This window comes from Buceros rhinoceros, unplaced genomic scaffold (genome assembly GCF_000710305.1).
Source record: "Buceros rhinoceros silvestris isolate BGI_N320 unplaced genomic scaffold, ASM71030v1 scaffold18861, whole genome shotgun sequence".
Taxonomy (NCBI): Eukaryota; Metazoa; Chordata; class Aves; order Bucerotiformes; family Bucerotidae; genus Buceros; species Buceros rhinoceros.
The window spans coordinates 67,632-81,749 of record NW_010396171.1 but is presented as its reverse complement, the minus strand read 5'-3'; the positions used below and the strand labels follow the sequence as shown (position 1 = coordinate 81,749).

The 14,118-nt window shown below is 36.1% G+C and overlaps 1 protein-coding gene across 1 annotated transcript in view; it reads left to right on the top strand.

Moving 5' to 3' along the window:
• Window positions 1-14,118, top strand: part of CDH8 (cadherin 8, type 2) — a 144,856-nt gene that overhangs the window by 86,914 nt on the left and 43,824 nt on the right. Inside the window, exons 7-8 of the mRNA XM_010145833.1 lie at window positions 1,439-1,692; window positions 7,942-8,078. Coding sequence (XP_010144135.1) covers window positions 1,439-1,692; window positions 7,942-8,078 — 391 coding nt within the window. The remainder of the gene's footprint in view (window positions 1-1,438; window positions 1,693-7,941; window positions 8,079-14,118) is intronic.

Sequence of the window (14,118 nt, the reverse complement as noted above, 5' to 3'; positions counted from 1 at the left end):
ATATTCATTTTGAAAGCAATAATAATTTTGGTTCTACTGCAGTAGATGATGGATGGATGGTACTATTCTCCAACAGATTTTCTCCAGCAGTAATTCCTGGGTTTTAGACAATGCAGAGTAAATTTTCAGTGTGATATTCTGATTAAGCATGATTAAATGTATTGGGGTACTGTCATTTCTGTAAAGCATACGAAAAGCAATTGCAAAAGTGATACAGGAGCTGTGATTGGCAAATTGTGAATATGCTGATTTATAAATCACCATTCTTAATTACAAAAGCTTACTAATTTAAGAGCTGCTAAAGAAGCAAGGTTTTCTTATGTTTACTAGAATTTGTGAGAAAGAGCAAATCCTATTAGAGCTTGATTCATGCCCCCCCGCCCCAAAAAGGAACAAAATGTGGAAGTATACATACTGAAAGCTTTGACAGACTTCCTGAAGGTTCCTATTTGTGCTCTTGTTGGTATTTGCATTGCAGATTCAGAGTTTCTATGTCCTTTTCTTTTTATCCCAGGGACATTGTAATGCAAATCTTATATCTTTTCAATGCTTGGCAATTTGCATCTTTGAAATTTGAATCATTGTGAGACACAAGAGAATTACATAGAGAATATACTGATGTGCTTCAAGACACAAACTTGAACCTCCTATAATGAAAAATTCTAATTTTCAAAAGTGTCACAGATTTGGGGTTTATTTGGTATTCCATTCCTTTAAATCCACTGTGTTTTCATCTTTTATGTTTTAATATGGAACTGTAAAAGAGCAAAAACAATGGTGACATAGCTGGTATATTGATAGAATAATCAGTTTCGTGTTTCTCTCCCTGAAATAAATAAATAAAAAAGGCAAGTATACACAGAAATAGGAATTGCTACCCCTATAAACAGAAATGTGGTGTTACCTGAAGTGCAATAATACTGAAGTACTTCCTTATATGATTAGCTCTAAATTTTTCCAGATAATACCTCTCATGTCCAACAAATAATAATTGCCATTTCTTTGCATTCCTCACATTGTTCTGGAAGTAATAAAATACTTATTCTTTGTGGAGCTAGTATAATTTTTTTTCTTAACTCCAACTAACAAAACACTGATTAAGTGCGTGATTAGTATGCACGTCATGTCATCATCAACAAATTTGTAGTGTTTATCTGATATGTAATTGTATTGGTATAATTCATGAGAGAGAATATTTTGGTAAATTTCTTGAGAAAAGCAAGGAAACAGAGACTTGTTTTCTCTGAGGCTGGTTAATAAACATATCAATATATGCCTAGGAAATTTGCAGGTTGTGTTTCTGGGAGTGGGAAGCAATTGCATTAAAACTCACTGAATGTGCTTAAATGCACGTAACTTTCATCCATCAGCATTATATTCACTTGCTCTTTCTCCGTGGCCATTTGTAAAAGACATTTATCTTTGTGATTCGTAACAGCCACTGGACTTTGAGACCAAAAAATCCTATACTCTGAAGGTAGAAGCAGCCAACATTCATATTGATCCTCGCTTCATCAGTGGAGGACCATTCAAGGATACAGCAACAGTAAAAATCGTAGTAGAGGATGCTGATGAGCCACCGGTCTTTTCATCACCTACTTACCTACTGGAAGTGCATGAAAATGCTGCTATTAACTCTGTGATTGGTCAGGTGACTGCCCATGACCCTGATGTGTCTTCCAGTCCTATAAGGTAGTGGTGCTTTAAAGTTCTCTTTGAAAAAACTCTGGCAAAATATCAAGTGTGTTTCCCCATACATTGTATGATGCTGTTTTCATGCCTTTTTACTTCTATGAAAATATTTGTTTAGGATTTGTTTTATGATGTTAGCTTTATCTATTCAGACCATTTTCAAAATCATGAAAATGCTCCTTGCCACAGAAGTAGTCTTATGAAACAGTAGGAATGCAATGAAAATAAGAAATAGAGTGTGTGAGGTCGGGTGGGGTCAAATTATCACCGTGCATCTCTGCAGTTGTTTTAAATAATCCTCAAGTGTCTACACTAGCAATACTGAGTTTGTTCCAGGTAGTTGTAAGGTTGTCAAAAGAAAATTTTTGTTGCTTTGGCTAAACCCATTCCTGGTTTAAAGATAGAAAGTCAGAGATGAATATGCACGTATGAATTTTGCAACTTCCATTTACAATGTTTTCCCTCTTTGATACAACTTGAACAAAATCTGTTATTCTAGTTTAATCAGATCAGTGTTTCCTATCTCATTTTGATGAACATACATCATCATGTAACCCTTTTTAATGCTTCGCATGGCACGATGCAAGTGGTCCCAAAACACGTTTTGCTGTGTATAGTACCTGCTAAAAGCACTATGGAAACAAACACCCAGAAGTCAAATTCATAGTAAAGGTATATTTGGAGAGAGTCTATTTAATTATAGTCATCACTGCACATTACTGCCTTAGGGAATTTAAGCTACACGAGCACCTTGATCATTGTGAGGTTGATGCTAATTGTTATACTCTTACTTAAGACTATTTTCTAATCGTTGTCATATACATCAGCTCTGTTGCAGAGCCAAACTTTAAACCTTTCTGTAGGGGGCCTACGTGTTGCCTATCATATTTTAGTATTTTCAGAATTAGAAATTCAAAATTTCCAACATATTTGGATGTATTACAACTTGTATGTGAAGGTGTTAGACAAGTACGTTGGAGTCTCTCATTTCTAAATCATCCTTTCAAAGCTATCACAGATTTCTATACAAATTAAGTTATTAATATATTTTCTACTGCAGCATACAACCCAAACAGTGTTAATAGCACCAAATTTATTTTCCTACCAGAGAAGCTCTCAGGATGACTCAAGATGATAATTTGATCATAGAAATAGGAAATAAATGAGGGTAGTTACCCAAGTTAGAAATACGTAACGCAAACAGAAAAGAGGTAAGAGAGGATGCACAGAGTTTGATCTACCAAGTTTAAGCAGTGGCTCCACCACTAATCTTGTTACACCTGTCCACTGGCTTCTGTGAAAAAGGGCTTGTGCTGCCACTACAAAGACAGGGTCTTCTGAAAGGTGTGTGAAACCAGCCATGGTGGCAGCAAGTGGGCTTTCATCCCTTTATTCCAGCTTGATAGTAATTTCTCTTTCAATTTAATTTTAGTTCTGTCTCTCTGCTGTATTCCGTTTTGCTCTTGGCTTGGTCCTGTGCTCCTCCGCCTCTTGATTGTGTTCCCTATATTCCTCATCTCAGCCTGGCTTCAACTCTGCTTCAGTTGTACTTTGGCTATTTTGCCAAGTTTGTTCTGTTTCCCTGGAGTTCTCGTCTATTCTGCTCCAAACTCCTAATAATTTAGACCAGATAATACTGACCCATGTCCTAAAATTTCCAATTTTTTCATCATTTTATAGATCAAGATATTTTCAAACTTAAAAAAAAATATTACCTGTGCAAACAAATTAGAATGTTATTACTTGAAATGTCATATAGAATCAGTTGATATACATGAAACAGAATTGGCAAAAGTCCATTACATTTAAAAAAAAGGTAATTAATTATTGTGATTTACATCTTCTTTAAAATGTTATGTAGAGCACTTTAAGATTTAATTTTTCTATGATATTGGCTTAATAGCTAATTCAGAAATATACAGAGCTCAATTTTCCTTGCAACTTTTTTTTTCTTGTTTGCTCACCTGATTAATTCGACTTTATCTGGGATAGCTCTGGAAAGTCTCTTCTTTTAATACTTTTTACATGAAAGGTATTTTGAGGCAAAAAGAAGAGATTCGAAGTTAGTAATTCTACTATTACTGGAGCAAAAATATTAATCAGAGGCAAGCAGGGAGCAGAAATGCAGTTACTTTCTTTCCAATTCAGAAATTGGAAAGAAATTGGAACATGGCAGGTTCAAACAACAAAATCTGTAGAAGAATTGTTTTGCTGGATTAGAATGTTTCATTTTGATTGTGGATTTTGAGTGTTTATTGTGTTGTTGTACTGTTATGGGTTGTAAATTTTATGTATCTGTTCTATGAAACACTTTTCAAGTTGTTATTAGTCTGAAATCTCTGTATCAGCCAAGGAGAGTGAGACGGATGGGACTAAAGGAGAGATGGATGGGACTAAAGGATACATGTGTTGTGTGGGACTTTCCTCACTGTTGAGCCCCGATTGTGAATAAGCAAAGGCAGCTTTGAATGGCCAAGTGCTAATGTGATATTCAGCTGAATGGCCTTCATTATCTCTTTCCCCAATTAATGTGAACTCTTTCTTCATACCACTTGTTAGGTTAGTCTGACTTCATCATATCTTTCATTACGCAATATTTCTAATAGAAGCACCAACAGTGCTCTCATCTTTCTTTGCTATTCAGCTGTGCATGTTGCTTAAGGGCCTGGCTCGCTTTTAAGCCTGATGGAGAAAATTTACAAATTTGGCTGATAATTGTAAACACGGTCAGTAGTTTGTCGTAGTCTAGCCTCCTCATTTCAGAAGCATGAGTCAGTGGCTCGCAGCTTACCACACCTAGACCACGTGCATCTCTCTTGGGAAAGGGACCCAGTGAATTCAGCTGAGCTAGTTGTAAAGCTTCACCGTGGTTTATTTAGTAAGGGTGATACATTCTGACTTACAGTATAATTAGGCTTGAAAGATCATTATCTATTAGCATACAAATCTCTTGATTCCAGTAGTACTTATTTTATGTTTCTGTTGTTATTTTATAACCGTGGTCTATTTATCTGCAGTAAATTATCTTGGATAAAGCATGATCCAAGTGCATAGATAAAAGCATGAGTAATAATCTTTCTTCCTATACTGTATCTGCCTTCCTATAAATCACCACCCTTCACTGTCTTTCTCTGTGGAAAGATAAGCTTCGCTGTGGCAGGTTTTCCCCATTCGTATCGACAGAGATTTCATCTTTGGCAGCAGTTGATCATTTTCTTAATTCACAGCAGGCCTTAAAAACCTAGATAGGCTATTTTCTGCCTCCCTAATGGTACAGCTGTTTATCTGTCACTAAGTAGCATGTCCAATCTGCCTGGCATTAATAAACAATGGTGATTTACCACTGATGAGGTATCAGTACTGTAATTCATATCTCAGCAGGTGCAGCAAAAAAGGATTTCTGCTCTTATTTACATCGGTGCAAATAAAGAATAGATCAAATTAAGTCGCAATAGCAATAGCAATAGTGCAGGAGCACGACTGAGAATCATTTTAAGTCTTCTATTAAACCACTATGGGGTTGTTCCTGTAATTGCCATATCAGACTCATAAACTAACCAAAACTTCCCAATAACCTGTGCTGGGTTTATGGCAATTTCAAAAGATATTATTTCCCAAGATATTCTTTTCTCATTTTTAGAGAAATGTATGTTTTATGTATAGCTTATGGATCTGACAATGCATTCCCATTAAAGAAAGTTACAATACCATTATCATGAAAAGGAAACTGCAAATGTACTATTAGTTTTCCCAGGTTTATAACACTGCAGATTCTTTTTTCTTTTTGTACCAAATATTTATCAAATTAAAATCAGGAGAGTGTTTTACCTCTTCGTAGTCTTATAAAGCTGTGTAACTTCTGTTAAAAATGTTTCATTTTGAATGCTGGTTTTGCATTGTGAATGAATACTGTTGGGATGAGGAGAAATGAGAAGGAATTATGAGAATAATGAACTCACGGATGTTATGGTCCCATTTTTATAAATTCAAAAAAATGCACTGCAGGAAGATAGTGAACTGAAGTTTGGTGAAGGATTGATCCTTAGAGAAAAACCATCTGATCTCAATGGAACTTATGTCAAGCCCAGGTCTACTCAGCATTAAATGGCATATAAGCATTTCATATTTTACTTTGTTTATGAACTGTAAAAATTTCATAAACATCAGAAGCATTCTTTCTGCGTCATTACATAAATATCAAGAATTGAAAGATAATTTCAAGTGATGACATCTTAAAAAAGTTATCTTGATTGCTGTCTTGTATTTCCTTGAGTGAAATCTTAAACCCATGAAAGTCTGCGAGGTATTTTTTAGTAACTTCACACTAGTACCAGAATTTTACTTTTAATACTTTAATTGGAACTAGGGAGACATCAGAATAAGATACATTTTCAAAAATGATTGCCTGAAGTTAGGCACCTACAGCTTTATTCTTCCACGTAAGTGACCTGATTTTCAGAAATGCTGAGGACAGCACAATTGCCATTAAACCATTGAGAACTGAGGATGTGGAGCTCACTAGAATATCAGTTTACTTGAATGCCCAAATATAGATGCATGCGCCTAGCTTTAGGCTCACCTATTTGGAATTTTACTTCATATTTTTTCTGGTACTCTTCTTAACCAAACTACTTGTTTTTCTACTCATTTTTAAGTGAGTAAAACTTGTTCTTCTCAGAATTTAAAGCCAAAAGAATGTCTGATGTATCCCATTTCCTAGTTAAACCTTACCAGTGTGATCATGCTAGACTTGGTCTTTAGTAATACAATAGACTTTAAGATTTTGGTAAATTTTTGTAACTTAAAACAAGCTTTTTGAAAGTGAATTGTATCTGACACTGAAATAATAATAATAAAAAAAATGCCATAATCCTAAACTTTGAAATCAGATCCTAATGCTGTGTCTTTCAAAATCAATTGTGTTATTCTGGAATGAGTTTGAGTTCATCAGAATATATTTATTGTAGCATATAAGCAAACTTTTGAATCAGAATTTTTCCGTGGAAATTGGTTTTGATAAAGCATTAAACAGAATGGAATAATTGATTTTCAAATAACTGTGCCATTGCCTCTGTAGAAAAATATGCTCTTGTTCTTTTGTCAGTGAATTTAACAACGTATTTGCAAAAACTAGAAATGTCATGAGAAACTGACGGTCTGAGTCACTTTTCTGACCACTATATAATGTAATCCTAACTCACCCTATTATGCCTACATACAATGCAGAGCAGATGTAAAAATTGTCAGTGCACGCTGTTAGGTTCTGTAATACGTAGTCACAAAGGTTTAAAAGGCTTTTATACAAAAGCACAATTAGGAGTCAGTAAAACCCCTTGAAGTCAATTTTTGTTGAACCATATCAGTAGTTTATCACTAAACTCCCTCGTTTTGTACCGTTCCTGTCAAAAAATTGGAAGGCTTAATGTTATGATTTAGTTCCTTTTTACAAATAAGACATTAAATAACTCTGTGAAAATGGACAAACATAAAAGCTTTCCTTGACATCCTGTTCTGAGCTTCATCATCATCCTGCTTAATGCACCATTGGAGCAATCTACTGCTGCTCTTCCTTGTTGTCAAGCTGGCTCTGTTTAGGGTGCAAAATTTACCTGGATGTTCACATTTGAAAGCTGTCTACCTGTCAGGTGAAACTTGTTTTGTTAAAAATCAGTGATGTCAATCCATAAAACAATTAGTCCCTCAGTTTGAAGTGCTGTATAGGAAAATGGTCATCCCCTAACTGCGTTCTGCCCATGATGCTGCTTGAACCGTAACCAAGTAATATGCTTGGTGAATAGTTCATGCTTCGTTAATCTGAAATTTATTGGTAAAATAATATTATTCATCCCTTTTTAAGATAACCATGAAGCTCCCCAGTTTTGTGTGCTTAATACATTACTGTTGAAATTATCATCAGTTACTGTGAAATGCCATAGAAACTGTCTAATAAAGGTGATGGATTGTGTAATTAACTCTTGATCAGCACCGTTTTTCAAAGATGTTACCCAGTGAACCTGAGGGCATTTTATGACCTTCACACTGGGTATGCAGCTAATTACTCCTTAGGCAATAATTATTAAGTTTTTTAGTCTCAGTTTGTCATTTTGCCTTATAAATTATTATGCCATTGAGCTTCTCCATCCATTTGGCTATAGAACTTCAGCTCTCAAAGGGCTCCCTAAATTGTCTTGTGATTGTGTGGATTACACCAACTTCATTAAGTAGATTACAGGGATGTCTGTTTTGTAGGTTTTCCATTGATCGGCATACTGACCTTGAGAGACAGTTCAACATCAACGCAGAAGATGGGAAAATAACTTTGGCAACACCACTGGATAGAGAAACAAACATGTGGCACAACATAACTATTGTAGCTACTGAAACTAGTAAGTATTTGTGTATATTGACTTTTATTGGGTTTACAATATAATTTTAACAACATGTGCAGTGGAAACTGTATATAATTCAGTAAAAAGTAAAACACATTGGATTTTTAAATTCCAGGATTTTTTTGTTTCCTCCAAAAAGTCAAAAAAGAACAAAAATCAAAAGAATATTTTTCAAGAAACTCTTCCAATTAATTTTTAATCTCCCTTAGTACACATGTGCCAGAGTAAAGTTAACAAAGGTGCCCTTTACTAAGCCGTATCAGAGTGAAGTCTACCCGTGGCATCTTCAGATTTTTAAAACATAATTATACTCAAGAACTTTGTAAGAAATCAGCCTTGTCATTAGACTTCACAGGAGCTGCAGATCTATCACTATCATAAAATTGCCTCATATCATACTGGCTATGAAAATAATAATGCCAATCTTGTTTTAAGTATTTCTGTTCTGCTGATGGCTTATTTTTGCATTCCTAATATAATTATTTGACACTTACAGAAAACAAGAGCTTAATTTCATAGACTACTATCTTTGCTTATTTAAGAGAAATTATTTTTAAACTCATGCAGAAACTGAATTTGTTTGTAGAACTGTCAAGCAGGGTAAAATGGACAATTTTAGATTTTTTTTTCCAATGCAGTAATAAGCAAAATCTCTGTTACAAAATAGCAGAAATCTGTTGGAAACAGAAACAAGGAGCAAATGAAAATATGTAGTGTGGCATTATGATGCTTTCACTGGCAGTAATATTAATGGACTGCTGATCACTCCCATAAAAATCAGTATGTCAGCATCATTCATGCAGGAGTGTTTTGTCTTCCTAGGCTAACTGCTTTCCAGGTTCAGTTCAAAGCTCACCTCTATTCCTGTGATCAGACCATTTTATTGCCTTTACACTTGCTTACTAATCATAAGCCGTGGTGCTTTTTCTTTCTTCTTCATTCCCAGCATGGTAGATCCTAAATACACCCTGATTTATCAACACTTTCATAGCTAAACACCAAGCTTTGCCAAAACATAAATCACTATTTCAGAACTTCCTGCTGGTAAGTTACCTGCAGCTAAATTAGTGCTTTAAGCACTGGTAATTTTTACCATTTTTCTACTGTGACCGTGACAAAGTTATTCTTTTGTACCATCCCTCAGCCACTCTCTCAGGTAGGAATCTTCCAAGACAAGATGGGTCTGGCTGAACTGAGCGTAACTCCTTCTGCATTTTCACCTGACTCGAGGATGATTTGCAAGTGATCAGATTTAGAATGTCTATGCATAATTTTAAACATGCTACTCCTTTTTAATCTGAGTGCCCCAAAATGTGAACTTAACCGTTTCATGTCTAGCAAAACTAGGAGTAGAAACACAAAAGCATGAGCCAGTGAGGACTGTGGCTCCTTTCTATAAGTACTTAACAGGCAAAAGACCAGTTTGGTTTTTTGATTTTGGTTTGGTTTTTTTTTTTTGAAGGAGGACATTTTCTTTTCCTATTTATAGAGAAGTGTCTGGGTAGTTCTAATTCCGATCATCTTCTTGCATTGGCGACAAACAGTATTACCATCATATTCTGAGACCTGAGCAAAGTGAGACATTTTGGAGGGTGGCATTTCCCTCTTACACTTTCCAATCACTAGCCAACTTCTTCCAGCCTCCATGAAGGAGTTTAGAGTTGTCTGTAGGCTTTCGTGTTGGGTGGTTAAACTAGCCAGACAGACTAAGCAAAAATTGACTTGAGTGGCTCTTCGTCAGACAGTTGCCTTTATGTACTGGTTCTCAAAATGCATAGACACGGTGCATAGTTTTATGCCTCCTGTTTAAATCACAGTAACTACATCGCATACTGTTTGCATGACCCCTACAGAAGATTCTTCAAATATCTCATCCATCTGAACATTTTTTTGGTTACTAAAGATGAAACAAGCCATCAGTGAAAAAGATTGGACTGAAAGTGATTAACATCTCACAGGTGATATCTAGGTGACAGTTTCAGTATTTCAGATCTAATTATACATTTACCGTGAATTTAGTGAAAAAAACCCGATCATTAAATTCCTTCTGCAGCTTTGATCCTCTCAACTAACTACCCTTAAATCTGTACGCTCTTAAATGGTCCATTCCTTTTGCACATTTTTCCATTGTATTATTTCTTTCTTCTATTGTCAATTTAATTTTTGCTTCTTAGTTGCTCAACTTTTTTCCTCTTCAGTCACGTAGCAATTCCTCTACGTTGATGAATTCTGTCACATGGATTTTTTAAGAGAAGACAATATTACAAAGGACTTTAACTTCTTTCAAAGATCACTCTGAAATACAGTCTTCGGGTTCACAGAAGAAATACCTGTATTAACAGTCATGGCAAGAGGGATGCTGAAAGTTATTGCACCTGTGAATTGATTCTTAGATTTTCTTTCTACATTGCCATACATCCAGCTTTGCTGAATGAGTCAGGAGCAGGAATATCTAGATGATTACAGGCTAGAGGAAGCAGGCTTACTGGTAAAGTGACCCTTCCCTGAGGACACACCTTTTGGACTGAGGTGAAGTAAAAGGTGAACTTTGTTTTCTCTCACTGTCTCTGGACTTAAATACTGGAGTAATGAGATTTCTCGTTATTTTGTTGTGTAGTTGAGACTTCATGTGAGCTTAAAATTGTGTGCTAAGGGAGGTTTATTTTAGCTAGATGCTTGACAAAGCAAAGGTGGGGATATAGCCCTGCTTTCTAAGTCAGGGATGATTTACGCTGCTTGTGAATTTGGGCTCTCTGCAGCTATGCCCTGAACAAGAAAGGATTCAGGAGGCATATGCAAGAGAGCTTGAATTGCAGTATGTTAAGAATGTATGATTGACTTACAGATGGTTCTTTTGGTGTATCTTTTTTTATGTACAAAGACTCATCACGCCTTTGGTTCTTTGGTCCTCTTTTGAAATGGAATTTTCCACCATTCAGTAAAATCTAGTGAAGTAAGGATCCTAATAGTCATACATAATCCCATTCATCTGTGCACACAAATACATTTTTTAGTTTGTATAGGTTACAATTGCAGGTATAACTACTCTTCACACTGACATGCTTGTGTTGCTTGCATTAACTGGTTAGCACTTTTGCTGGGCAATGAAGCGGAGCAGAGTTCAGGCTGGGCTAACATCCTCAGTATTCTCTCAGTTTCCTGTACAGGTTTTGCAGTATTTACCAAGTTATGCGTTGTCAATGCTACTCAGCTACTAAAAGAAAATCAAACAGCTATGGTTTATTTATTAGAACATTTTTGCTACAGTTTGCACGGATTCTGAATGGACTTCAGAATCGCTATTCGTTCAAGCTATCAGATTGTCGTAAATGGATAAGGCATATAATAATTAAACTCCATCTTCATTCTGCCTCCAGCTTCATGGATTTCTATTTCCATCTTCTGATGGCTGTAACAGCCACATGGCAGGTATTTCCCTAGTACCCTTACTGTGGGTCTTATTAATACGAAGGAAATGCCCTATATTGCAGTCGTTGATGGTTAACTGAGACAACAAAAGCAGTCATAAATGGAGAACTAATGTACTTTGAAACCAAGACAAAGACTTACTTCAGAGAAGCTGTTTTAACTTAGACAAGAAAGGTGTTAGCAACATAATCTAACTGCACAGCATTCCCTCAAATTCAACATGAACATCCTCATATTGAGGATATATGTATGAGTATGTATGTATGTATACTCATCCCTCCTAAACTTGAGCTGAGATCTGCTTGAGATACAGGATTCCAGTGAATTCTTTGAAAACAAGAAGTATATGCTATAATGCATTCACTATTAGCAATGCTTATCTAAATTCTCTGTTTAAAAAGTGAGGTAACCCTTTTCTCAAGAATGTGTGTATTTACATAGAAATTCATTGAACATTACTATAAATTGCAGCAATAAAAAACTTCTAAACATCTCCCAGTTGGCAGCCACTGAGACGTGTGAAAAACACACCATCAAATAACAGAAACCATGGCTCATAAACTTTAAAGACAACCAAATTAAGATCCATTTAAAGTCCCCAAGCTTTCTTTCACCTGACATAGCATTGAGTGGACTGATAAAGTTTTCTGGTTTATTCCTGGACTTTATGACCACGTGCAGCATTGGATTCCTCAGACGGCGTGCCGGTCCAATCTCAGTTACGGTTTGCGGAGTACTATCCTGAGCACATTCAAGCATAGATAGGTTCTGCCATAATTCGTATAGACTCAGGCCTTCTCAGACATACTGGACAGAGATGAAGGGTGCATCCACTTGCTCTGCTGTGTCAGGTTACAAGAAGGCTCTTCTAAAACTTGTCCCTCTTCCCACACTCTGTGCATCACATGCCCAGACATGCAATAAATCAGTCCACCGGGGAATTCCAAAGCCGGTGCACGACTGCCTGGGAGCAGATATTTCTTTTAGCCTAGAGCAATGCTTTTGGCCAAGTTTTAGATCGCTGAATGGAGGGGTTTAATAGAATTTCTGTTTTCCTTATTCTCTAGGTACTGCAGTCATGGACCTATTATTTTCATTTTGATTGACAGCTGTATCAAATGATTCTTGGTATCTAACTTCATTTGCCAAACAATGAGCATACCAGTGGCTAACTAAGCCCCTCACCCAAGTACTTGGCAAAGTACCAGAACTGCTACAACCAGTAGAAGTTCTAGTCAATTATTAGTAAAACCAATAGATGAAAATATAGACAAGATCTTGAGGTGTAAATGGTGATTTGACCCCAATAAATATTTTCAAGGCAGAGAGCATAGGAATCTCAAGGACAAAGCTCTGTCTGACAAAGGTAATTACCCATACCAACTGCATTCTTTAGAAATGAAGAAGTATGAGGCAATTTTATCACCTAATGGGAAAGGGCATAAAGCCAGAAACTCTTTATGGTTTACCAGGAATATAAATACAATAATTGAATCATCACCCGGCACATGCTCTTAAAGTTATCTATATTGTATATTCCTTTAAAAAATACAAGGACACTAATTAAAAAGGAAGAGAGACATAATTACTCTTCAGAATAAGCCTTCAGCTACAGTGTGCTTTTTAATGCCATTAATACCTTTGCTCATGCTTTCATTTATTTAATTTTATTTAGCCTTTTATTGTAAAAATGACTATAGGCATTATTAGCAATAATTCAAACATTTTAGGAAGTTACTTTGGTGCATCATGTAATTACCTCTAATTTAGAGCTGAGTAAATTTCAGTAAGTTTTAGAGAGAAGGAAATAAGCCTTTATGGAGGTTTAAACAGGAGAAGCTCGGGAAAATTAACCTTTTTCGCTTGACCCTTTTTTCTCTGGCTTAGTGGAACTCAAACTAGATCATCCATCACTTTTGCACAGAAACACAGAATTTAATAAGGTAGTTTTTATTCATTTGCACATAAATACGGTGGTGCACAGAACTCCATAGATTCCAACAGGTCACAGAGCATTTCCATTGGTCACTGGAGGGCTGATGTATCATGTAAAGCTAGTTTGCAGTTCTCAGGGTATGAAAGTGCATTCAGACATATCACAAACTTTCCTGTTAGTATTTTTCACAGCTCGAGAATAGTGGGAGAAGAGATCCACATGGATAACAGCATGGGAGTGGCTATATTATGAGGAAATGGGAATGGAGTGTACTTACAAAACAATCTCTCTATAAAATGTTCAGTCGTTCAAGAGCAAGCTTTAAAATTCAGATCAGGGATCCTGAACAGAAGTTAGCAACCTCTGATTCCAGAGGAAGGCATGTAAGGCTGCTGTGAATAAAGCACCTGAGTAATCCGGTGCAAAAAGAGAAAAGTCTGAGGAGGTAAATGTAATTATGACAGGGAAAAGGAGAGAGATTTGAATGAATAGTCTAAATTATTTTGGTTTTGGTTTCAAGACATGGTAAAGCCAGGCTGGGTATCTTAGTTCTAGATTTGCTAATGTTGATTTCACAATGTCATGGTTTAGGGCTGGGTTGGCCGCTAGACAGACGCTCTCTATTAACCCCCCTCCTTCCCCAAAAGGGAATAGAAAGGGAATAAGGGAAAG